This window comes from Cavia porcellus, unplaced genomic scaffold (genome assembly GCF_034190915.1).
Source record: "Cavia porcellus strain 051 isolate PalLab524CR breed Dunkin Hartley unplaced genomic scaffold, mCavPor4.1 scaffold_28, whole genome shotgun sequence".
Classification (NCBI taxonomy): Eukaryota; Metazoa; Chordata; class Mammalia; order Rodentia; family Caviidae; genus Cavia; species Cavia porcellus.
The window spans coordinates 27048804-27074177 of NW_026947511.1; the positions used below are offsets into that span (position 1 = coordinate 27048804).

The 25374-nt window shown below is 40.3% G+C and overlaps 3 protein-coding genes across 19 annotated transcripts in view; 1 reads left to right on the forward strand and 2 right to left on the reverse strand.

Moving 5' to 3' along the window:
* Pbld (phenazine biosynthesis like protein domain containing) overlaps positions 1-10323 on the reverse strand; it is a 35210-nt gene extending 24887 nt beyond the window's left edge. For 2 of the 9 annotated variants that reach the window (XR_010044319.1, XM_063239593.1), the window contains exon 1: positions 9709-10323. Coding sequence is in view for 3 of the 9 variants with exons in the window: in XM_063239593.1 (XP_063095663.1) it covers positions 9709-9835 (127 nt within the window). In the remaining 6 variants the exon portion in view is untranslated. Of the gene's footprint in view, positions 1-8966; positions 9243-9708 lie in introns of those variants that run through there. The other 7 variants (XM_063239596.1, XM_063239595.1, XM_063239597.1 and 4 more) reach the window with 6 other exon arrangements.
* On the forward strand, positions 9360-21253 carry Hnrnph3 (heterogeneous nuclear ribonucleoprotein H3). Of its 4 annotated transcripts, none has more exons than XM_013156758.2 (10): positions 9360-9558; positions 15065-15199; positions 15714-15852; positions 16366-16505; positions 16977-17063; positions 17354-17469; positions 19083-19218; positions 19626-19721; positions 19818-19910; positions 20054-21253. In XM_013156758.2, the coding sequence occupies exons 2-10, from the start codon at positions 15088-15090 to the stop codon at positions 20128-20130; spliced, it is 996 nt and encodes a 331-aa protein (XP_013012212.1). In that variant the 5' UTR covers positions 9360-9558; positions 15065-15087; the 3' UTR covers positions 20131-21253. The 4 variants fall into 4 exon arrangements, with proteins under 4 accessions (XP_013012212.1, XP_005005362.1, XP_003473629.2 ...); XM_005005305.3 differs by having other exon boundaries at positions 9361-9558; positions 16366-16550; XM_003473581.5 differs by having other exon boundaries at positions 9378-9539; positions 16366-16550.
* Positions 21254-21572: 319 nt separating this feature from the next.
* Rufy2 (RUN and FYVE domain containing 2) overlaps positions 21573-25374 on the reverse strand; it is a 35225-nt gene continuing 31423 nt past the window's right edge. For 5 of the 6 annotated variants that reach the window (XM_063239590.1, XM_063239588.1, XM_063239589.1 and 2 more), the window contains 2 exons: positions 23855-23932; positions 21573-23768 (listed from right to left, as the gene is read on the reverse strand). In XM_063239590.1, the coding sequence (XP_063095660.1) occupies positions 23625-23768; positions 23855-23932 (222 nt within the window). In that variant the 3' untranslated portion in view covers positions 21573-23624. The remainder of the gene's footprint in view (positions 23769-23854; positions 23933-25374) is intronic. The other variant, XR_010044316.1, reaches the window with a different exon arrangement.

Below are 25374 nucleotides of genomic sequence, written 5' to 3' on the forward strand. Positions count from 1 at the left end.
TGGGACTCTGCCTAGTCTAATCCCCTGCACCTCCTGACAAGCAGCTGATGCAGGAAACACAGGGGACTCAGCAATCAGTTGATTCCGAGGAACATAGGAAAATGTCAAAATGAAGGAGCAAGGTGCAACCCCAGACCTCCAGCCCACCCAGAACAAATCCAGGAGACGTAAACACAAAATCCATTAGAAGTTACACACCTGAAATTTCTGAAATGACAGCAACTGAAGTAAAGAAACAACCCAGTGCTTTTATTGATCAATCTTGCATGCCTATATCTGATGCTCTGAGCAACTATTTAGAGGATAACAATGTGCTATTGTTGATTTCCTATTTTTTTGTTTTTGAAATCCAGTATCATTTTCATTGTTTTGTTTTTACTGTTTTAATTCTCTTTAAAATAAAAAAACAATAGAAGTATATATTGCCTGTGTAGGAAAAATGAACACAATCTATTTTGATTAAATGAAAGGAGCTGTTGATCGTGTATAAGTTTTCAAACTCTGGCATGCATTAAAATCACATGTGTGAGCTTGTTAGAAATCGGATTACTGGACTGCAGGTCTAGAGTTTCTGATTTTGTAGGCCTTTAGTGGGGCACAAGAATTCGCTTTTCTGCTGGTTATGGTGGCACATGCCCATCATCCCAGCATTCTGGGAGCTAAGGCAGAAGGACTGCATGTTTGAGCCTCAGATGGGCAATTTAGCAACTTAGAGAGATCTCACTTCCAAATAAGAAATGAAAAATGGGCTGAGGGTATAGCCCAGTATGAAGCCCTGGGTTCAAACTGCAGTATCACAATAATAACAATTTATATTTCTAACAAGTTTCCAGGTAATGCTGATGCTGCACTTGAAGAACCACTATTTTTAAAAAGAGCATGGAATAGTTTAACAGCATAAAATACACCATATATCAGTTTAATTTTCTATTCTCAGTCAAAAGGTAGAGAGATAAAGGGAGTCATTTCTCTTTTAAGCCATTTTATTTACCCAATGCCCCCATTTCCACTCTATGGTGACATTATGCTTAAAGTAGAAATCACAGTAACAATTCAACTTTTAAGATTCTAGGCATGGTGGATGCTTTTATTGTCTCAGCACTCAGGAGGCTGAGGCAGGAGAATCATAACTTTAAGGCCAGTCTTGACTACATAGTGAGACTCTGTCTCAAAAAAATTTTTTTTCAAACTAGGGAGGACATAGCTCCGTAGGCAAACTAGGTGCTTGCCTAGTAATGTATGTTCAAGGTTCTGGGTTCAAATAGCAGTACCCAAAAAAAAAATTAATTTTTCAAAACTACTATGTATTTCCTGTTTCTTCAATGCCAAGCACATGCTAGACTTTAAACATAAAATAAGTAAGTCACTATTTATTGTGGTTTAGATCTAAAATGTCCCCCAAGAACCAGTCAGCGTCTCCTGAGATCCAGCCATGTTGGAACTTAGGCAGCTGAGCAAGAAAGCAATTTGCCTCCTTTCCTGGTAAGTGGCTCTGGCATGAGCCAGGAAGAGAACCAGTCAGCATCTCCCGTGAGCCTACCAGTGCGCAGGCTGAGAGTCAAACATCCCTTTCCCCAACTGTTAGCAACTGGAGACAGAGGTCTGAGCATCTCCTGGGAGGACGACCCTAGCAATATAGCAAATATGGGGGATTTCCTTCCATCTTCTGTTTGAAGATAAATGTTTTCACTGTTTTGCTTTGTTCTGATTGCTTTGCTCTATTCAATATGCTCTTTTGATTGGTTTTATAATGTTCTGTTTTTGGTTTGATTTTGCTATACCTGATTGAATGGACAACTACTATGAAGATAATGAGATATACCGTAGTACCTATTACTACCATCCCACTTTCCTGCTGTAACGTTCTGTACCAATTTCACTGCATTGTCTCGATTAACTTTGTTCTGTCTTGTTTTGTTGTATTTTACTATCTTCAAAATAAAATTTAAGATAAATAAATAAAATAATGTCCCCCAAAAATCTCCTGTGCTCAGAGATGGGATTTTTGGGAGGTGGTCGCGGCTCTACACTCAGCAATGAATCCATCCACTGAAAATTCCACTGAAGGAAGTGGGGCCTGGTTAAGAAAGTGGCTCACTGGGGGTGTGACCTCAAAGAGTATATTCAGTTCTTGGGGGTTCTTACTCTTGCCCTCTCTCCCCCAGCCACCCACCCAGCCTTCCTCCACTATGCCTTGCAATCCTCCTGCCTCAGCCTCCTCTAGTGGTGGGATTACAGGTATGTGCTATCTTAACCCAGCTATAAATTGGTTTTTAATCACCAGTTTGGTGTATGAATACAAAGTCTTTAAAAAAAACAGTAAGATGCTATGAAAGAAGCTGAAGTCTCCTCTGACAATTCCCTTCCCAGAAGTCTATGAAGTTTGTCTTGAGAACTCTATAGATACTTCTCTGAATTCTAATCTTGGTTTAACTTACTATGTAAATGTAGGGAAATCATAAGCCTCACTGTTCAGATAGTAGGATTTAGTTCAGAGCCCGTAGGACCTATCTTCCTGGTGAGCTTGAAGTTGTGAGTTCAATCTCTGGTACCAAAAAAGGCAACAGTTTAGTCATTCATTCTGCCCATGGATATGCCTGGGAACGCTGATGCCTATTTGTCTCTTAGTAATGATTTTACTCTGTTTTTGGTCTCCTGTGGCTACAGACAACAGAAGCTGATTTCAGCTATTGCAGAGCTGTTACTGGATAAGAACCCACTCAGCTTCTGCTGATGACTGTTGCCTTAAAACTAGAACACTCAGGAGTAAACCCCAGTGTAGCTCTTTGAAATTGTAAATATTTAATAATGGAGCACTGGCATTCATAGTACACATGAGCACTATTTACTTTTTTTTTAAGACAGGTCTTGCTATGTAGTTCAGACTGACCTTGAACTCAGCATGTAGCTCTGGCTGGCCTCAAACTCACAGCAATCCTCCTGTCTCAACCTCTCAAGTGCTATGATTATGGCTGTGCACCACTACATCTGGATAAATTTTTATTTACTTATTCTTACAGTATTGGGGATTGAACCCAGTGCCTTTGCACTGATTGCACTGTATCAGTAGCCTTTAAAACCTTGAGACAAGGTCTCACTAAATTGCCTGGGCTGGTTTGAATTTGAAAATCCTTGTTCCTCACTATAGGAATGGTGGCATACACCTATAATTCCAGCACTTAGGAGGCTGGTACAGGAGGATCACTGTAAATTCAAGGCCACTCTGGGCTACACAGTCAGTTTGAGGCCAGCCTGAACTACATAGTGAAACCCTGTCTCAAAAAAAAAAAAGAAAAAAAAGAAATCCTCTTTCCTCAATATCTCAGAGTGCTGAGATTATAAATATGCACCTAGCTGTTTCAATTTTCTTTATTTCTTATAACCTTTTCTCCATTTATTTTTTTGTTGTTGTCATCACTGAGATAGAATCTTGCAACCCAGGCTGGCCTTAAACTCACACTCTTCCTGCCTCAGCCTCCAGAGTGCAGGGAATCATTGACTTTTTAATACAAAGTTACAGGCACCCAAACTAGTTAGAAATATTGTAGGTAGTCAGACAGGGGTTAGCCTTCAAAGCAACTGGCACAGAGGACCAGATGTCTTGTGACCTTGGAGGAGACACACACTTCTTGCTGTGGGCCAGATCTCAAGACAGAAGGCAAAACAAATGCAACCACTCCTTTAAATATAATCCTTAGGAATTAGCTATGAATTTCCTTGAGAAACCAGGAGTCACCATCCCAACCCCCTATAGGAAGTCACTGATCTGTAAAAAATGCTCACTTGCTATGTGGCTTGCTTCCTCATTTGTCCTTGGTTAATTCTACCTGAATAATTAAACTTACTGGTTGACCATAGCTCCATCCCACCTCATGCCCATCTACCTTGCAAGTTCCCGTCTCACCTCATGGTTTTACTCTGTAAAAATCCCTAGAAAATACAGAATCTTTGGCAACCCACTTGTGACACCTCTGACTCTCTCTCCTGACAGATTTCTCTCAATAATTATTTATGTTCTTAACCTCCATTGTCCCTAGAATTCAATTTAGTTTAGCGGCACAAGCACCTGCCTGGGAAGTGCAAGGTTCTGGGAAATGCAAGGTTCAATTCCCAGTATCAAAAAGACATCCCCCCCCCCAAATTTTTTTTTAAATATGAAAAAGCAATTAATGCTGATAAAGTTGCAGGGAAAAGGAACCCTTATATGCTGTTTGTGGGGCTATTAATAGTTTGGTCACTACTGAAATCAGTTCGGAGGCTTCTCAAAAAACTAGCCACTTTGTTTTGTTTTTTCTCTTTTTCCTTTTAAATAAAATTAAAAAAAAAAACTAGCGATACCAGGCAGATGCACCACTCCTCAGGATAGTCCAAAAAGAATTAAAATTAGCATGTAGCTACCTGAAGACCTGTGTTTACTCTGGCCCTATTCACAATAGCTAAGCTAGGGAATCAGTCTAGGTGATCATCAATGATGAGTGGGTACACAAAATGTGGTGCATACACACAGTGGAGTATCATTCAATGACAAAAAGGGAATTGTGTCATTTGCATGCAAACAGATGGAACCAGAAACCATATTAAGCAAAGTTTTGTTATTTGTTTTTGTTTTTTAATAAGAAAGACAAATAAGGCCTAGGGATATAGCTCAGTGTCATAGCGCCTGCCTAGCAAGCACAAGGTCCTGAGTTCAGTTCCTAGTACCCCCCACAAAAAAGGCAATTATTGCACATTTTTCTCTCAAATATGGAATTGAGAGAGAAAAAGTAGCAGGGAGATAACATGGAAGCAAAGTGGAGACTATCACAGGAGAGAAAAAGAGGAATGGGAGAACAAGGGATACCAATTTGGAAATGATCTTCAAGTGTGTTATATACATAAAAAGAATCTGCCAATGAAAAGCCCACTAGTCTGTATTACATGTACTAATAATAAAAAAGGAAAAAAGAATGAATAGAAGGATGGACAACAAAGACATATGATACATAGAAAGCAAGTATCACAAGGGCAGACATAAGCCCTAACTTACTAGTGATTATAAGGGCAGAGAGCAACAGTTGGGTTTTTTAAAATGATCTAACCAGATTGGAGGTGTAGCTCAGTAATACCGTACCTGCCTGGCACACGTGAGGGCCTCAACCTGGAGTCCTGAACAAAAAGATCTAATCAAATCCTTTCTACAAGAGACAAACTTTAGACTTAAAAGCAAGCCAGCATACTCTAAGGTGGTGATTCTCCCCAAGGTTCTTCTCAGACTTTGGAGTTAAATTTTGTATTCCTGAAGCTATAATTCCTGAGTCCTTTGTGTCTTTTCTTTCTCCTTTTTCTTTTTTTCTCCTCCCTACCCCCAGACAAAGTCTCACTTTGTAATTTAGGCTGGTCTTAAATTCACTATGTAATCAGGCAGACAGACTGGCCTCAAGTTCACAGGAATCCTCCTGCCTTGGCCTTTCTAGTGCTGGTATGACCAGTGTGCCACCATATGCCTGACTGACTTTCTAACAGCTAAAAAAAAAAAAACACATTCTTGGGCCATGCATTACCAAAACCTATGGTGATCTTCAAGAAAGTAGATGTCCTGATTAAGGCTGGCCAGGAAAATTGAGACAAACATTTGTGGCAAGCTGTAATCACCAACAGCTACACTTTGACAGAGGCAAGCATTGAATTAGGAAAAAACACTTGTAGGAAAAAATGGAAACAAAGCTTTTGTAAATAAGGAGGGGAAGAAGGATTGAAGAAGAATAGGGGAATGGAAAAAAAAGAAGTTATATCATGTACAGGTACAAATTCCCTATAATGAATATGATTATTATGTATACTCAAAGAGTACCAATAAATTTAATGAATGTTCAATACTTTCAAAAATTAGAGAATATGGGGCTGGAGATTTAGCTCAGTAGCACAAGCACCTGCCTGGTAAACACAAGGTCATGAGTTTGATTCCAGTACCAAAAAAACAAAAGGAAAATTAGAGAATGTGCTAGGTGTTTTGTTTCATCTGAGTTTACATTTGTTTACTTAGTATATAATTATTAAAATTAAATGAGGCCTTTTGGTTTCCATAGTCCTATAATGCACACTTAGGTGACTCAGAGAAATAAAGTATCAAGAATACAAACTGTGTAATTATGCCTGGTGTCTTTTTTTTTTTTTTAATCAGTACTGGAGATCGAACTCACAACCATACACTTGCAAAGCAGGCGCTTATGCTGCTGAGCTAAATCCCCAACCCCTGGTCTCTTTTTTTGTTTGTTTTGTTTTTTGAAACAGGGTCTCATTCCCTAATTCAAGTTGGACTTGGACTCACTATATAGCACAGGCTGGCCTCAAGCCCATGGCATTCTTTCTGCTTAGCCTCCTGCATGCTGGGATTGCAGGTGTACACTACCACACCAAGCTAAGCCTGCCTTTGAGAAGCAGTGTTAAATCACATCAAAAGAAATCAGTATATTCTAAAAGACAGTAGATGTCTATGATATAAATAAAAAAACATGCAGTTCACCAAAGCCTTAAGTCAATGTACAAAAAGTGTTAAATAGATTTTGTCCTAATAAGTTTCAGTGGGTTTTGTTTTTGACTTGCTTTCATATAATCAAGTTGGTTATGATAATCCAGTTTTAAAATTAACTGACAATACCACTTAGGGATAAGTGAATAGCTATTGTAAACCAGTCTTTAGTTAACATGCCTTCCCTCCCTCAAAACTGTGCAATCTCTTTCAATTTCCTTCTCTTTTCACTCAGGCTCTGCCTGGAATTTTCCTCTCCACCTCGATGGTGCAACACATGATCACGTGTTCGTGGTCTTGTTTTCCTTTGGGAGGAGTGGGTACTTCTATTTCCTTCTCTTTCATATATTCTCTCATTACCCGTCTCTAACATGCGCTCTCCAGGGTTTCTCGATCCCTACGCTAAAAGCAAAGCACTAAAAGACCAAAAAGACAAAAAGGGAAAAAAAATACCCACAGCAGCTGGGAACCCTTAGTTCTACCTATCTCTATGGAAACAATTCCTCAGAGATGATCTGGAAACAATTCTACGGTGATCATCAGGGCAGTGGTGAGCCAATCCCAGAGCCTTACTCACAGGATTCAGCTTACAAATGGGAATGGCTGACAATTTTTTGGAAAAAAACAGTAAAACAGGGAGCCAAATAAAAATTACACTTACCACTACATATTTTTGCCTCAAAATTTCTTACTTGCTGTAATAAAAAGCAACAATGTATCCCCTTATTCCAAGCACTCCCTAATCTCACTAGCAAAGAGAGCCCAACACAAAAACATTAGCTTCCCCTTTAAAAGAAACAAACAAATGGGGCCAGAGGTTAGCTCAGTGGCATAAGGACCTGCACCTGCCTGGCAAGTGTGAGATTGTGAGTTCAATCCCCAGTACCAAAAAAAAAAAAAAAAAAAAAAAAAAGAAAAAGAAAAAATGTTGCTTGGTGGTGAAAAGTCAATTTATGTCATTAAAATGACTTTACCATTGTGGCTCATAACCACCCAAGTATGTGGAAAGAATGCAAATTCAATCAGGCAGTAAGCCCACTGTTTGAATTTAGGCCTGAGGTGAACAATTACAGAATTCTACCTACCAAACCAAGTTGAACTAAAAGGATAAAGTAGTGATGCGCCTCAAATCCATGGAAGAAAGCGTAAGGTAAGAACTCCACCTGAAGCATAAGCTATTATTTTTAAACGACAACGACAGAACCAGCTTCAGGCCCTGAGATCGCTCCACAGCTTTGGGTTTGGGAGGTGGGATGGGCCACTTCACGGTATGGGTGATCCAGGACAGTCAATTTTCAAGCCTACTCAAAAGTCTCCGGCCAGCAGACTAGTAAGTACAGGTCTCCTCAGACGGTAAAATCAGGGTTAGTTAGGAGAAGTAACTTCAATTTACCTAAAGTGATGTTTCCTTAAAGTACAGGTAATTTATAACCATCAGAAGTTTCATAGTGTTTTAAAACTGTGATCCTTGGGGCTGGGGATTTAGCTCAGTGGCATAAGCACCTGCCTTGCAAGCAGGCAGTTGTGAGTTCAATTCCCGATACTGATAAAAATGAAAAAGACAAAAAAAAAAAAACTGCGATCCTTGGAGTAAGACTTTTTGTATTTCAGTCCTAGCTCTGTCACTCAGCTGGGTGACCTTGGGCAACTATTTTCCTCTGTCTGCAACTAGATACATCATCTGCAATGTGAAAGTTAATCTATAATTATTATAGCATCTTTTTGTTTCTTTTAAAATCACGCTGTCCCTTCCCAAATTACTTTGAAGAGGTGGGCTAAGGAATGGCAATAGAGTACTACCACGTAGGCAATTCTTACTGAGCCACGATTGCCTTAAGTAGATTTGAACATAAATTACGTGAGTTTCCATTACTGAAGCTAACCAGTTTCCTACCTCCACCCTATACACTACAGATCTCAAGGGGGAAATTTTTTTCTTCCTGCACTAACACTCCACAACGCACTTTTTTTTTTTTTTGTCTTTTTTTATTGGTACCGGGGATCGAACACAACGCACTCTTAGTCGTCTTCTCCATGCCTGTAGCACAAAATTTTTTGGCTGGACATTAAAGGTTGTTGCGCTTTCTTTCCAGGACTGCCTTCCACCCTGCCCGCAGACACTTGGCTTACATTTGTTTTGAAACGTAAAAGGGGTGGTATCAACTTGAGGGCATCACAGCACAACCACAGAGCGTATTTTGTGTGTCACTGGTGAAAACTACTTCCCAGAACACAAAGCTCTATTTAGAATACAATCCTAAACCCCATACCTTGAGGCTTTCAGAGGAAAGGGAAACTAACGCCAACCCTGGGAAAGCAGTCAGCCCAGGCGATGGTAGAAAAGGAGGAGGCCTGTTTGACAGCCTAGATCTGGCCTGTCTCCAGGCAGCCAAGAAACACTTGTTTTCAACAGCAAAATGCAAATATGGTGGACAAGAAAAAGTATCCCCCCACACACCCCGTTCGTCGGCCGCACCACGTGGCTCCCGGCCCACGCAGGATAAGGGCGGGGTCTTCACGGGATGTGCTCCCGCGGTGCACCCCAGAAAGCACCATTCCTTCAGCACGCACGGTGGCTGCTACTGCTACCTCAAATCGTCCCCGAGAGGGCAGAAAGGTGGGCTCTGAGAATTTGATGGTTGTAGGGCAAGCAAAAAAGCAGAAAAGGTGGAGTCCGCCGAAGCTCCTTCTCTGACGCGAACAAATCCCACTTCCCTCCACCTAGTTGTCAGCGGTCCGCCCATCGGCGCGCAAGCGTACTTTGGGCGGCCCGCGGCAGAACCAAAGCGCTTCTCTCGTCTCGCGAGAGCAGGGCGGCCCAACTCCGTCGCCTGGCTCCGCCCCCTTCTCCTCGCTCGCTCTCTCCCATCCCCCCAGGCCAGTCTGTGTGCTGCGCAGCTTCCTTAGCAGTTGCCGACACCGAAGGCGGTTGGGGAAACCGTTGTGCGGAGCGCTCCGCGAGACGAACGGCTTCCCCCTTCGCACGACTGGAGCCCGCAAACCGGACGCAGCATTACTATCGCCCGTCAGGGTATCTGAAGTAAAAGGGGGTAGGTTGGGCTGGCGGTGTCGAGAGCCTCGGGAGAAGGACGAACGGGAGACCGGGAGGGGGTGGGGCGGGTGAAGTGTGGAGGTCGCCGCTCGGAGGCGGCCGCTGAGCGCTTCTCGGGCGACCTCCCACTTCGAGCAGGGCGGCTTACCCAGGCAGGACTGCTTGGGTGGACTCCAGCGGACGACGGCAGGGCCCGGAGTGGGGGGCTCCCAGCGTGTCCCCCTTTGCCTGCTGGTTGGGCCTCCGCCATTTTGGGTACGGTGGCGCTGACACATCGGCTTCCCGCCCTTTCCACTTTTTGTCCCCCAGCTAATGAAAACTGACTTAGGAGGCCACGGGCTGAGGGGCGGCCGCGCCTCCCGGGAAGGGACGCGGGTGGGGAGTGAAGCGAGCAGGCGAGGTCGGGCCACCGGGCGCGCTCCCGGTGGAAATGGCGCCTGACGGGCCCGGCCTCCCGCCGCGGCCTCGCTTCCTCCGCAGTCTCGGCAGGGCTACCTGGGCTGGCGGGACTGCGAGCGACTTCTGACGCAGCTTCCCAAGGTGAGAGAGGCTGGAGCTGGGGGAGGAAGGCCAATGGCGACGGAGGCGCTCAGCTCCCTGATCCAGGACAAAGGAGGCAGGCGGTCTCCTTTGTAATCCCGCGCCCGGTGGCGAAGGTTTTTAAGCCAGGTTTGGCTACGGCGGGAGAGGAAGTGCCCCGAGTTCTCGGGTCCTGGGGCAACTAGATAAGCCAAGAGTCTGCGGGGAGGAGGAAAGGACGCTTAGCTGGCCTTATAGAGTCGAGATTTGGAACTTCGAAAAGAGTACGTACTCATTTTCCATAGAGATTTTTTTTGTCTTTTCACGTCTAAAGGTTTATTTTTTAAAAGTAGGTTTTGTAAACAGGAAAGTGGGTGACAGATCAAACACAAATGTGAAATAGACTTATTTTGAGCCCTAATGAAGTGTGATGCCACTTTTTGAACTCCAAGGTGGGATGGGTACCACACAGTATTGATTTTGTGTAGTTTGGCACACGTGGGTTAGAATTTGTTTAAAAGTATTTTTATTTTGAAAAAAATGATTTTAAAAAGTGATGAAAAATGTACATGTAGAGCATTGAGTTGCTAACTTTACATCTTAAAGTTCCAAGGGTGGTATTTTTTGTAGATTTTTTTCCCCCTTTGCATTTAAGGCTGTGGAAGTAGACTTCAAAATGAAGTTTATTTTGTTTTGGTAGCAATGCATGTGTTTAGGAGTATTACATACTTGAACCAGGAACTAAGCCTATTGGGTAATGTGTAACTCTGTAGTCATCTGGTGGTGTAGGGGCCTTTGTTTTGTTTTGGTCCATAGAGTTAGAGAAACGTATTGATAATTTTCGTGACTATAATTTAGAAAAAAAGGACAAGCAAAAGAAAATTTCTTATAACATATAAATAAAAATTTGTTGTGTTTTTTGACTCTAAAAGACAAAGCCCTACTTATCTCTTGAAGTTCTATGACTTAAAATTGCTAAAGAAAAGTTTACCAGAATCTTTTAAACAGTAGGATTTTGGTGGATTTTGAAAAGACAGCCCAGACTTTACTGTAAAGCGTATAATTGTTTTCGAATTAGACGGAAAACTTTGTCTTTCATCTGCATCTTAATCTGGAGTTTTGATTCTCTTACATGATGCTTTCTAACAGCTTTGGGACATAATTTATAAACTGTCTACTTCACCCATTTATTTTTGCAGTACTGAGAATTGAATCCAGGGTAGCACTGAGCTACATCATGACCCCTTGTTTATTTACTATTTATTTTTGAGATGAGTCTCACTGTATAGCCCTGGCTGGTCTCAAACTCTGCTTAGCCTCCTAAGTGCTGGAATTAAAGGTGTGCACCACCCTATATAGCTGGCTAGTCCTTGTTTTTTTGAGATGAGCCTTCCTAAATTGTGCAGTCTGCTTTCAAATTCTAAATCCTCCTGCTTCAGCCTCCCAAATATTTTGACTACAGGCTGTGCTACCACAGCTGGCTTCAACTTTGGTCCACAGAGTTGTGATTTTAGGATGTTTTGTAGCATCCAAGAAAAGACATACTGTAGCCATTAGTAGTTATTTCATAAGCTGACACTCATTTCAAATCCTGGACAGACAGCCACAAACTATACATTCTAGTATTGCAGACATTGGTGTAAATGGGATACAGTATATATTCTTTTGTGACTAGCTTCCTCCCCACAATTTAGGAAATTACAGAAGTCTCATAAAAGTGACTAAACTTAACCATCTGTTTTGACTACTGATATATTTAATTGGTCCTGACACTTAGAGGTTTTTGTTTTTCTAAACAGGATTTGCCTTTGGGTCTATAGGCAGGTATGCTTTGTTGACACCTGACTAATAAAGTACAATACTTGGAATTCTTAAAACAGAGTTGTGATTAGCTGTGGTGTTGCAGAAAAAGATCCTCACATATTTAGTAAGTTGTTTAGATAAGTTTCTGATAGCTTTAGTAAAGATGACTTTTTTTCTAGAATTCTAGACTTGCATTTTGAAGGGATATAGAGTTTTCAATATATATGTTTATAAAGCATGAGACTGAAAATCACCTGTAAAAAGAATTTGTTCTTCAACTGGTTAACATTTCTGCAGTTAAAAAGTGTTAACCATTTAATAGGCTCCACTCAGGAGGCCTAGGCAGGAGAAATGCTGCAAATTTCAAGGCCAGCCTGGACTACATAGGGAAACAGTGTCACAAAAAATAAAATAACAAAAACCTCCAGCACTTTAATTTTTTTTAATGCATTTGTTTATTTTTTGTGGTACTGGGCATTGAACTCAACCATGCTTCTCACCAGGTAGGCAGCTTATGTCACTGAGCTAAATCCCTGACCCTAGATTCTTTTTTTTTTTTTTTTTTTTTTTTTTTTGTCTTTTTCATTTTTATTGGTACCAGGGATTGAACTCAGGACCGCCTGCTTGCGGGGCAGGTACTTATGTCACTGAGCTAAATCCCCAGCCCCGACCCTAGATTCTTATTCAGTATAAGCTGATCCACAAATCAAAACTAGTTTGCTTGATACTATTTTCTTGTAAAGTGCTAAGATTTAAAGATAAAGCAATCTCCTTTTTTATTTGTTTTTAAAATACAAATCTATATGTTGTGTTGCAATCTTTATGTAAAAAAAAAAATGTGTTAGCTGTGCATGACAGCACATGCCTATAATCCCCATACTTGGGAGGCTGAGGAGGATCATTGTGTGTTCTAGACAAGCCTGGGCTACAAAGTGAGCTCAATGCCAGCCTGAACTGAACAGTGAGACCATGTCTGAAAAAGAACCCCACCCGCAAAAAAAAAAAAAGTGTGCTAAGAACTGATAGAAACACAATGTGAAGACTTTTCCTGGATTTGATTGGCTTGATAGTTGAAATTATCATAAGGAAGTAATAATTTGTTAGATGCTTGCTTTTCTCCTTTCTGTTCTTAAATCATCCTTTATAGGAAATACTTTTCCTAAAGTGGTTCTATGCTTAAAAATTTATTTTTTAAGAAACCAGCGAAAGCTTTAGACTGGATATGGTAACACACATTGTAATCCCAGTACTCAGAAGGATGAGGCAGGATTGCTATGGATTCGAGGCCATTGTGGCGCACGTACAAGAGTTCAAGGCCAACCTGCACTACACAAGACTGTCTCAAAAACAAAATACTAAACACACACACACTACTGCCACCAACTGATTTGTGCCTTCTCTGAACTACTCTAAGGTAGTAAACTTTTAAAAGCCTTTGTTGACTTTGAAAAAGGTTACAGTCCTTATTTCCATTAATAAATGTTTTCTGCCTTTAAGGGTAAGATATTTTGTTTGTGGAATGGCTCGTTGATTTTAAGGTCCTTAAAACCCACTCTGTTTGTTTGGTTGGTTGGTTGGTTGGTACTGAGGATCAAACTCAACCTAGTGCTTGGCAGGCAGGCAGGCACTTAGGACTCTGAGGTAAATCCCTGGCTTAAAACCCACTCTTTTAACAGTTGGCACATGAATAGATGTTTAACTGCGAAGCAATAGGCCAAGCACTTTAGTCCTTGTAATAGTCCAGTGAAGTGTAGGTACTACTGCTATGTTTCGAGGTGAATGGACTCAGTAGTTATTTAAATTCAGTAGCCAGGGAAGAGCAGACTAGGAATTTAAGCCCAGGATTTTGCTCTTAAAATCCTGTTTTGTCTGGGGTGGCACCCAGGTCTTGTGTGGGATGTTTGTTTTTTGAAATGGGCTGGGTGAAGCTCAATGGGGCATTGGCTTCAATCCGTAGCCTATACAGACACAAGCATAACCAAAGTGACAACAATCCATATGGAGAGATGAATAACCGCTTTTAGAGAATTTATATATTAATGTAGTGATAAATTCTAGGGAAATAAAGTGTTTCGCTTGTTGATGCTACATTAACAGTTGCACTGATGATTAGGTCATGTGGAATTGAGCATTAGTAAATGGCAGTTGATGTGAAATATCTTCAACAAAAAGGAATCAAGTGAACAAACTTGTTTACAGGGGAGAAAGTGGTGAGGGAAAGGTTTGAAATACTCAGGTGAGTAGGATTCCTACAGCTGCATAGTGAAATTTATAAGGTCTGGTAAGTTTTTGCAGCTGAAGGACTTCTGCACTAGCTCTTTTGAAAATGTTCTGAAATTTTAAAAGGATGATTGTCTTGGGTAGGAAACTAGGTGAACGGGTTCATTTTGAAGGGGAAGGGATCTTCTGTGCTTTTTTTTATAATATCTGAATGTGACTGCATTGCCTTTTAACTAAAAAGTTAAAGCAGTGAGTGAATGAACTGGTGATTACTGTTGTCAGTGACTTGCAAATAGCTTCAAAAATAAGCTTGCTTTTGAGAGGCATTCACTGTTGAGTATGCTTTTACCTGTTTTTAAACTAACTCTGATTAACTTGGTCACTTTAAAAATTCCTGCTCTTGGTGAGTGAATAGATTAAAATTGAAGTGAATATTTCCCCCAGTTCAAAATTAAAAGTGCATCTAAGAACTTGAGGCTGTTGTGATACCTTTCTTTCAAACATTGAGTACTTGTTGCATTTTTTTTACTTAAATTCTTAATGTGAGTACACAATTGTACAACATACAGCTTCCTAACAGCTTAGGTTTTTAAACTTTGCCTGTTTTTAGGTGAATAATGAAGTGAAGTCCTGAGAAGTGTGAACTTTTGAGAGATGAGGGAGTGCCAGAGATGGCCTTAAGATGACATAATCAAGACCTTGTTCATATGCAAAAAATTTTTAGGCAACATAATAATACTTGGTACTAAGAAGTTCAGATTTTTGGTTGGATCAGGTTTCACTGTTTTTCCTACTTCAAAATACAAAGTTAATGTACCATTGTACTGTGGCATGATCACAGGCGTGAAATTTAAGTCTCATGGTGTTGTACTATTGTGACACTTCTGAGAGGTGTTTCTTTGGTACCTGTTGACAAGGATATGTTTTGATTGACTGTTTTATGTGCTTGTTTATTTTTATAGCATTTAAATCAAACGGTATTGAGATGGATTGGGTTATGAAACATAATGGTCCAAATGACGCTAGTGATGGGACAGTACGACTTCGTGGATTGCCATTTGGTTGCAGCAAAGAGGAAATAGTTCAGTTCTTTCAAGGTACCGCTAGTATTAGTCAAAGTTTAGTAGTGTTTTAATTTTGTATTTTTACTGTTTACTCAGTTTAATTTGTAAAAACTCACTTTAATTTTGAAACTTTTACATTTGTAACAGTCTTGGTTATGTATTAAAATATGAAATGTGCTCCAGTAATTATTGGATATAGAATGTAAAATATGTAAAAACCTAATTGATATGTAGTACAGTTAATTGAGAATAATTGTGTGAAGAAATGAACGACAAATAGCATATGGAGCATAAGTTTGACTTTTTCATGTACTATAGGTGGGCTTTTAGAAAAGTGTAATTTAAAAACACTGGTTGCAAAAAAGATTATTTAATCCAATAATATTTGAAAAATATTCCATTTGTATTATGGGGTGATGGGAAACTAAGCTTTTTTTTGTTTTGTTTTGTTTTGTTTAGACATGTTTTTAAATATATGATTCAGATGGGAATGTTTCAGCCTTTAACACTGTTCCCCTTGATGGGGTTATTTGTCCTTGGGTTAAAGGGTTGGAAATCGTGCCAAATGGGATAACATTGACGATGGACTACCAGGGGCGAAGCACAGGGGAGGCCTTCGTGCAGTTTGCTTCAAAGGAGATAGCAGAAAATGCTCTGGGGAAACACAAGGAAAGAATAGGGCACAGGTGGGGATGGAGAGTTGGGGATGGTGTTAAACTTTTATTTTGGGGGTTGTGGGTCACTATTGCTTAAATGGGGGGGTAACCATAACATTTTTCTGGGGTAGTTTAAAAGAATTGATAATTACCTAAGTTTAACTTGGAAACTACAGATTTGGGTGGGGAATTGATGCTAATAGTTTGCTTAAAAGTATATTGTTTCCATTTTTCTGTATGCTGTTGTTAAATGCTTCTGTATAATACGTATTTTCTGAAACATCTATCATGTGCTAAAGGAAACAAACTAAAAATATATTCGTATTTCATGAAATGTTTTCAGATGACTCATTTGCCCATGTAAAACTTAAATACTTAATTATTTAAGTTTGTAGGTGTAAAAAATGTTAACTTATGGTGTATTTAGGTATTTTAAATTGGGTTATGTGCTAGATATAGAAAGACTTGCTGCATTTTGCCCAATATCTAAATAACACTAATACATTTATGCTGAAACTTGTACCTTAAAACATTTTTAAATAGGTATATTGAGATCTTCAGAAGTAGCAGGAGTGAAATCAAAGGATTTTATGACCCACCGAGAAGATTGCTGGGACAACGACCGGGACCATATGATAGACCAATAGGAGGAAGAGGGGGTTATTATGGAGCTGGGCGTGGAAGTATGTATGACAGAATGCGACGAGGCGGTGATGGATATGATGGTGGTATGTGTATCTAATGAACAAAGGTTCTGTTGTCATTTTCTTAATGTTCCTGACATTTTGTCAAGAAATACAGAAATGGCAGTAATTTCAGTACCTATAGGTTTTAAAACCTGTTCATGAAAATACGGAATCCCATGGCTGGCTGTGGGACTTGATTGATGCACATATTGGCACCTAGAAAACTTACAGGCATTAAATGAAGAAATTGGCATGGGTGTAAAATTCAGTTTAAATGTTACGTCTGAATTTATTCTTTTGGGGTCTTTAATTTCTATCGTGTGACTGCTTTTTTTTTAATAGTTCTAAGTTGTTGGATTGCAAACAAAAAATACTGGAGTAGCAGACCATGAGAAAATGCATTTTTGTAAATATATGAAATTTATCTCTTGGAATGGCATTTATGTATTTCTGCTTAAAACTATACAGGTTATGGAGGTTTTGATGACTACGGTGGCTACAATAATTATGGCTATGGAAACGATGGTTTTGATGACAGAATGAGAGATGGAAGAGGTAAAGTTTCATTCTGAAGTAAACTGTAACTATATTTGCTTTATACTTAGTGATATACAATAAGGACTCATAAATTAACTCAATCATACTTCAGTGCATTTTTTTTTTTTTTTTAAATCGGTACCGGGGATTGAACTCACGACCGCCTGCTTGCAAGGCAGGTGCTTATGCCGCTGAGCTAAATCCCCAGCCCCCGTGCATTCCTTTAAAGAGCTTTACCCCTTGTAATCAATGTATTCCTTTGTACATGTATCTGTAATGGTTACAGTCCTGGTCAATTTTATTTTTAGGGATGGGAGGACATGGCTATGGTGGAGCTGGTGATGCAAGTTCAGGTTTCCATGGTGGTCATTTCGTACATATGAGAGGGTTGCCTTTTCGAGCAACGGAAAATGACATTGCTAATGTGAGTAATTTAGTGATGTTTTTATACTAGCTATCAGTTTTGAAGGACTAACACTCCCTCATCCTTTATAATTTAACATCAGTCCAGGTTGAGGGTATTGCTCATTGCTAGATCACTTGCCTAGTATACACAAGATCTTCTCTACCCTGTCTTTAGTAGCTGATATTTTTTGTCTCCATTTTCTGCTTACGTAAGATTGAGGTGGGTAAAGAGCTATTTTTATAAGGATAAAATCAAGGATAAAAGTGCAAGGCATGGTTGAGCATGCTTATTGTCCCAACTGTTTGGAGAACTGAGGCAGGTTTGAGATTTTGGGATCCTGTTTCCAGAAAACTAAAGATGTAGCTCACTGTCCCATGAACTTGATCCCCAATACTGTTGTGGGGTAATAAATACGTAGTTTAAGAGTAAGCATAGAGTGATATTAGCAGGAAGAGTGCAGGTTTTGAAAGAGTGAATTGTAACAGATTTTATTGGTTTGACTTCCAGGCTAGGTAGGTAGATAGATGCTTTTGCTGTCACTAATTCAAATGAAAGCAATTGATTGTAGGTTAACTAAAGGGTAACTAGATTTAAGTCCATAGACCAAATGTAGTCACACACACACATATACTCCTATGCCTTTACTCATTGAACAATTGAGACTTGATGGTATAAAGGTAAAAATACCATCTGGCTGCTAAAGCAAAGGTTTATTCTAGATGAGTCATGTGCACAACCTGCGTATCTAGTAATATGGCCCAAGACAGTTCCTCCTCACTCAGTACTGCCAAAAGATTTTGAGTACCCAAAGGACTTCTTTTGGGCAGTTCTATGGATTGAATCCAGGGCCTTCATGCTCATCTACCACCCTACACTCCTTATTTTATTTCTATTTTTTATTTTTTTCCTTTTTGAATTTTGAGACAGGGGTTGCTATTTTACCCAGGCTGAGCTCAAAGTTAGGATTCTCCTGTCTCAGTCTCTTGAGTGGTGAGATTACAGGTGTGTAGCACTACCCTCAACTAAAAACACTTTTTTTATTGGTGGTGTCAGGGTCAAACCCAGAGCTTCATACATTGTTAGGTAAGCACTGTACCACTGAGGTGTACATCCCAAATCATTGACTTTTTTTTTAGGTTTATTGTTATTTTGTTTTGAAGGGGTGGTATTAGGGACCTTGCTCGGTCCTAGGCAAGTGCTCTACCATTCAACCACATCTCCCTTTTTGAGACAGAGTCTCTGTTGCTCAGGCTCACCTCAAATATGCTAAACTCTCCTCTGCTTCCCAAGTAGCTACCATTGTAGGCATGTTCCACCATGTTCTGCTTAAAATAGTGTTTTATGTAGTCCAGGCAAGTCTTGAACTGACTGTGTAGCCCATTCTGGCCCAGAATTTGTGGAGATCCTCCTACCTCAGCCTCCCAAGTGCTAGGATTATAGGTCTGCACCACCATGCCTGGTAACATACCTGTTCTCGTGGTAAAGTGTGATTGGGATGGATTACTTTCTAGGCTTAATAGGCAGCTGGCACCCTAAAACAGTAGAAAAGTTTATTTCAATGGATGAAGAGAATCAAAGTTTGTAACTCTTATTAACTGGAAGAAAAATAACACTTGTTTCCTTTTATTTAGTTCTTCTCGCCACTAAATCCAATAAGAGTTCACATTGATATTGGAGCAGATGGAAGGGCAACAGGAGAAGCAGATGTAGAGTTTGTGACACATGAAGATGCAGTAGCTGCCATGTCTAAAGATAAAAATAACATGCGTAAGTACCATCTTCCAGTGTGCTTTTTTTTCTTTCTGGCAGTTCCTGAAAGAAAACATGGCCTTCGCACTGAACCCCAACCCCAGGCCTTGTTTCCTTATTGAGACAGGTCTCAGGTTGCCAGGGCTAGGCTTAAACTTGTGATGCTGCTACCTTCAGCCTCCTGTGCTGGGATTGCAGGCAGGGCTCACCACACCTGGCAATGGGCCTACATGTAAGCTCTTTTTATAGGGTAAATCAGTAATTTGTTTAAATAAATGTAAGAGGTCCTGTTTAGCTTTTATGTAGACTTTGTATTTGTTAAATGCTTTTTATATCTCATAACGGTTTAGAGTACTTGCAGTTTAATACTAGCTTTTATGGATAAATTTGATCCATCCTTTACTCTTTTAATTTTTGTCTTAAAGAACATCGATACATTGAACTCTTCTTGAATTCTACTCCTGGAGGCGGCTCTGGAATGGGAGGTTCTGGCATGGGAGGTTACGGCAGAGATGGAATGGGTATGTAAAGTTTTTAAAATAAATAGCCTTAGCTACTTGGCAGTTAGTTTCAAATACTTTTTTTTTTTCTCTCTCTCTCTCTCTCTCCTTATAAAGATAATCAGGGAGGATATGGATCTGTTGGAAGGATGGGAATGGGAAACAATTACAGCGGAGGATATGGTACTCCTGACGGTTTGGGCGGCTATGGTAAGTGTCTCTGATTTGTAATTAGTCCAGCCCTCATGCATAGCATGCCTAATTGAAAGCACAGATACTATTTTTATTATCTTATATGTGGATATTTTGTATGTGGATGTCTTCTGGTCAGTGACTCCTGTCTTTTTCTTCAGGCCGTGGTGGTGGAGGCAGTGGCGGTTACTATGGGCAAGGTGGCATGAGCGGAGGTGGATGGCGTGGGATGTACTAAAAACATAACATCAACACAGAAGTTCTAACAGCAGCATCTGGTCTACTAGACTTTCTTACAGATTTAATTTCTTTTGTATTTTAAGAACTTTATAATGACTGAAGGAATGTGTTTTCACAATATTATTTGGTAAAGCAACGGATTGTGATGGGAAAATCTGTTTTCTGTAGGTTTTATTTGTTGCATACTTTGACTTAAAAATAAATTTTTATATTCAAACCACTGATGTTGATACTTTTTATATATACTCGTTACTCTTACGATGTGCTGCCTTCATAAGATTTGGGTTGATATATTTTATTGTTAGCTTTACAAAACATAGTGTAGTATAATATTTGAGGATAATGGTTCACTTCTACATAAACTGCAAGTCTTATTAATAAGCAGACATCTGGAATAGAGCTTGAATAATTAGTGTAACTTTTCTCTAATTTCTCCTTGTCAGCACTGTAAATATAAAGCCTAAAGGTGAGTTTAGGTGGCTTCAGGAGTAAAAATTCAGCTAATTCTATATTCTTTTTCAAATGTCATCTACCAGTACAGTTTTGAAATGTTGATCAAATAAGAGTTATCTGGATTTCTAAATATTCATAATTGTGTTACCTAGGGAAGAGAGTATTGGGAATTTAAATGCTAGCCCTAGATTTTAGAGTAAAATCCTCAGCACTTGGCTGAAGTACCAAAAATGTTTCCCAAAAGTGAAGAGTTGTAAGTTATCTCAAAGTGTCTTAGAGTAGGTTAAGTTTCTCAGTGACAAAAGAATTGAAGTATTTACTAAGGAGTATAATTCTCACAGATGTACTTTCAATTTCTTACCCAGTCCAGTATATGGTTTTTTAATAATCTGTATAAGTGATTACATTAAAATAATGTAAGACAAATTGTGTTATATAAGAAACCTGCAGTTGGACTTTGCATCTGGTAACAGCTTGGGGTTTTAGTTAAAACATACTATATGTAGCAAGGAAAAGGTGCTTTTTTAATTTTATTACTTTGATCAGTATGGCTTTTCCAAATTGGCTAATTGATCAAAATGAAACCTGTCAATGTGAATTCATTTATTGAACTTGTTACTTGTTTTGCTAGAAATGTTATGTAATAAACGTCAATGTGGGAGATAATAGTATGGTGTCTGTCCTAGAATGCTTTGTGTTGGTTACTGATGATAAAACAAATTTACAGAAAGTACTGTGTCCAAATTAAAGGTAAATTATACTTTTTTCTGTTAATAGGAAAAAGGAGTATTATGGTCTGTCTTTGGGGAAGGGTTCGAGGCTCTGAATGCTCTGCTACACTCCCAGCCCAGTGGTTATTCTCACTGTACCTAACCTAGGTACTTAACAATGTTACATACCTCTTTAAAGTTTATGTGCTTTTATTTTCTGATAGTGCCCTCTTAAAATCTTCAAGCAGTGAAAGTATAAAATGTTACAAATAGAGGCTAATTTTTCAAATTTTTATTCGATTTATAAAATTCACACATTTAAAATATTACAGGATAAAAGAATTGTTAATTCATTGGCACCATGATAGTGTCATTGTGGTAGTACTGGCTAAATAAGACGAATAGTCTGTGCAGTTACCATAAAAAAGGAAAAGGTAGTGTTCAGTCTATAACCACAAAAGTAAGAATTAATGAAAGTTTTTGTTTCTTCCTTTCATGGTCCTGGGGAGTGAACTAGAGGCAGTCACACTGAGCTGTGTGAGCTAAGTCCACGGCCATTTTTCATCTTTCTGAGCTGTCACAAAGTTGCCCAAAGCTGGGCTTGAACTTTGCCTCCTGGAAGTGTTGGGATTACAGGCATGTACCTTCATTCCTGGCTTGAAAAGGTTTTAAACAAAAAATAATCAATGGCTCTTAAGCCATAAAAGCTGACTTGAATACAAAGCATAACTACATACCACGGTTTACATGCTAAATGAAGCGACTGAAATTGGAATTCAACATTTTAAAATTTGAAACATCATAAAACATTACTTGAAAATTGACTTATACAGACTTGTTTTTAGCAATCATAAAAATGTTAATCCTATCAATACAAAAAGGTTGAGAATATAATTACATCTCTTGATGTCTATCAGTGTTCAAGAAAGATCATTTAGAAATTCAAGACAGATCTTAAGTTGACCTTAACTGACTTGAAAGTATGGGTTCTGGAAAAAATAGATCTTCAAGTAAAATAAGGGTTTCATACTTTGGCAATTTAGAAAGTCAGATCTTAATGTATATACTCATGAGGAAAAGATCTGCAGAGTAAGTACTTATGAGGCAAGGACACATCTATAATTACTACATGAAACACTTAGAAACGTCTGATTTCTATAGGCTATTCTTGGAAAATTCACAAAATTAAAGGGCATGGCTAAAAAAAGTAAAACCCCGGATGATGAGTGATTACAGTTTAAATTCCAGTGCTATCAGCAATATAACTAGGTTAGTATTCACTGAATCAGCGTGCAGTAGGTCAGGTATGTTTCACAGAAGGACAAAATCACATCTTCACTGACCCAAGACCCTGACTAGAGGTGCTTGGCAGGCTGAGTGACACCTGCTGTGATGCGTACTGCAGTCTCGGGTTACTTCAGCAATGCCTCCTAGCAGCTAACTCAGCGGGCGATGTGTGATAGAAAGCTCTGTCAGATGCCATCCTGTGTCATGGGAAGGAAACAGTTTCTCTTGGTCTAGGTGCTTAGAGAAGCATCTTTCCCCACCCCATTCCAGTACATGGGATTCAACCCAGGGTCTTCACACAGTCCCAGAGCCAAGTGTTGCCCATTCTCAGCTCAAACTTGCGATCCTCTGTCTCCACTTTGGGAGTGCTGGGCTTATGTGTAGTTTTGCAGGGGATGTAAGCCTATCCCTGCTGTCAGCCCTGCAGCGGTTTATGTACTACCTCTGAATTACAGTCTGACCCCCTTTCTGTTACAAATTGGAAATTGGCATATGGAAAAATCTGCAATTGGCTTATGGTAAAAACTCGATAGCACAGTTTTAGAAAGAGCCAAAGTAAATTCTGTAGGGTAAAATACTATCCTGTTGCAAATGAGGAAAAGGAAAATAAATTGGAATCTTACCAGAATAACAAATCTGTTGAATTGGCAATGTTAATACTCGTAAAAAGTGTGCGTTTCCAGTCTTGGATAGTTGCAAAGCTTTAAAGTGCAGGAGGAGGATTCGGCACCATCCAATGGCGACTGGACAGGAACGAGAACCATCCGAGCCACATTGGGAGGCAGCTCTCAGTGTAAGGCAGGTGTGTACAGGGTGCTGTGAGGCCTTGCAGGGGATCACACGGCTTCAATTCAGCATGCTGTGGGTGAGTCCGGTAACGAGGCAAGTTCATAACAAATCCTACTGTTGGTTGCTGCTATGAGTTCATTACAGAGATGAAGGGCATGAGCACCACTCGGCTACTGAAGAAGGGCTGCACGGATGCGGAGTCCCAGTGGTCTCACGGCCTTGATTGGTCATGGGAGCTATGCAGGCCACTGCGTCAGGGCAGGTTGGACGAGCAGCTCTGAATGAGCAGCGCGTGGCAGGAGTCGCAGACCCGCACCGGCTTCGGTGAGGAGGGCAAGGGCAGTTCGTTGTCAGAGCAGGCATTACAGAAGATTTCCCCACAGTTCCTACAGTGGTGCTGTTCCATGGAGAGATGAGAACATCAGCTATTAAAGTTAGCAGCCAGTTTCATGCTAAAAGCTTTTGACTCCCTGCCTCCTTTACCTTTCTCTTAGAAAGTGAGAATTCCGTTTCGCAAAGCTTACAATGTGTTGCTTCTTTATCTTTCAGCCAAACCAGTCCCTACAGTAGGAAGAAAACTGGGTATTAATGCTCAAAATGTTAACACTAAAGTGACATATGAGCCAGCCATGGTGGTAACTGCTGTAATCTCAGCATTTGGGAGACTGAGGATTACCACAAATTCAAGGCCAGCCTGGAACCTGGGAAGGGTCCTGCCTCAAAAAAAAAAAAAAGTATCCAAGAATATTTCACAGCAATAGACTTGTGAAGGATCAAAAATAAGGGGCTGGGCATAATGCTGCACATCCGGAATTCGACCACTCTGGGAGCCTGAGGCAGGAGGACTGCAAGTTGAGAGAGACCCTGTCTCATAAAGGGGAATAGAGGGCCGGGGAGTAGTTCAGTACAGAGGCCCTAAGTTCAGTCCCCGAGCGCTGTGGTACGGAAAAAAGTCACTGAAGAGAGAGAAGCAAGACACTGATGTGAGAGTGAGCAGAACTCTACATCACTCCGGAGAGCAAAACTGATGAATCAAAAGCAAACTACATTCATGCCATAATCCCAGCACTTGGGAGGTTGAAGCAGAAGGATGGCTGCAGAGTTTGGGGCCAGCCTGGGGTACACAGACCTTGTCTCGACAAAACAACAACAAAAAACCTCCGCAAAACTAGAGTATTAAGTCCTAGTAGACTAAAATAATTGAAAGTAGCTCTCAGGGCAGCTGGATCTAAGGTGGGTGTGGTACAAGGAAGCGAAGAGTTCCTTTTTAAGTCTTCTTAGGACTTATTTTTGGGGCCACGGATTTAGTTCAGCTTGCCTGGCAGGCATAAGGTTGTGAGTTCAATCTCTGGTACCAAAAGAAGAAACATTATTTTCATGGACCACTTTTTTTTTTTTTTTTTTTGTCTTTTTCGTTTTTATCAGTACCAGGAATCAAACTCACTACTGCCTGCTTGCAAGGCAGGCGCTTATGCTGCTGAGCTAAATCCCCAGCCCCTCGTGGACCACTTTGATGAAGCACGGGCGTGTGGGGTAGGAAATGTCACTGAAGTGTTTTACCATGCATTCTGCTTTCTCATGGAAGGGACCTGTGCAATCGGCTGGACAGACAGCTGCACACAGATGTGTGCTACCGACTTCGTCCACATGGATTCACCTGCTCAGGGCTGAAAGGACACTAGGGGCTCCTAAAATTATGTAGGAAGAGGAAACTGAGGCTCAGGATGTGTACAAACCACTTAGTAATAAACTGACACAGGAACTGAAGCACTGAGTTCAGAGCTCTTTGAGCCACAGTGGGCAGTCTGTATCACTGAAAGCTCTAAAAGATTCACCATCAGTGCTGTGGGGATAAGAACCAAAATGTTAAGGTCAACCTCCATCAGGAAGACAATACAGTGACTCGCCATTAGAGGAGGAGGGAAGAGCAGGCCCCACTCCTGATTGCCCCATTAGATGCCACCGCCTGTGCAGCACATAAGCAGGGCAGGCAAGCTCTCTGT

Coding starts and splice junctions, on each gene's coding strand:
- Hnrnph3 (XM_005005305.3), top strand. CDS start 15,088: ATGGATTGGGTTATGAAACATAATGGTCCAAATGACGCTAGTGATGGG. Junction 19,722..19,817: donor TTACGGCAGAGATGGAATGG/GTATGTAAAGTT, acceptor CTCCTTATAAAG/ATAATCAGGGAGGATATGGA. Junction 19,911..20,053: donor TGACGGTTTGGGCGGCTATG/GTAAGTGTCTCT, acceptor CTTTTTCTTCAG/GCCGTGGTGGTGGAGGCAGT.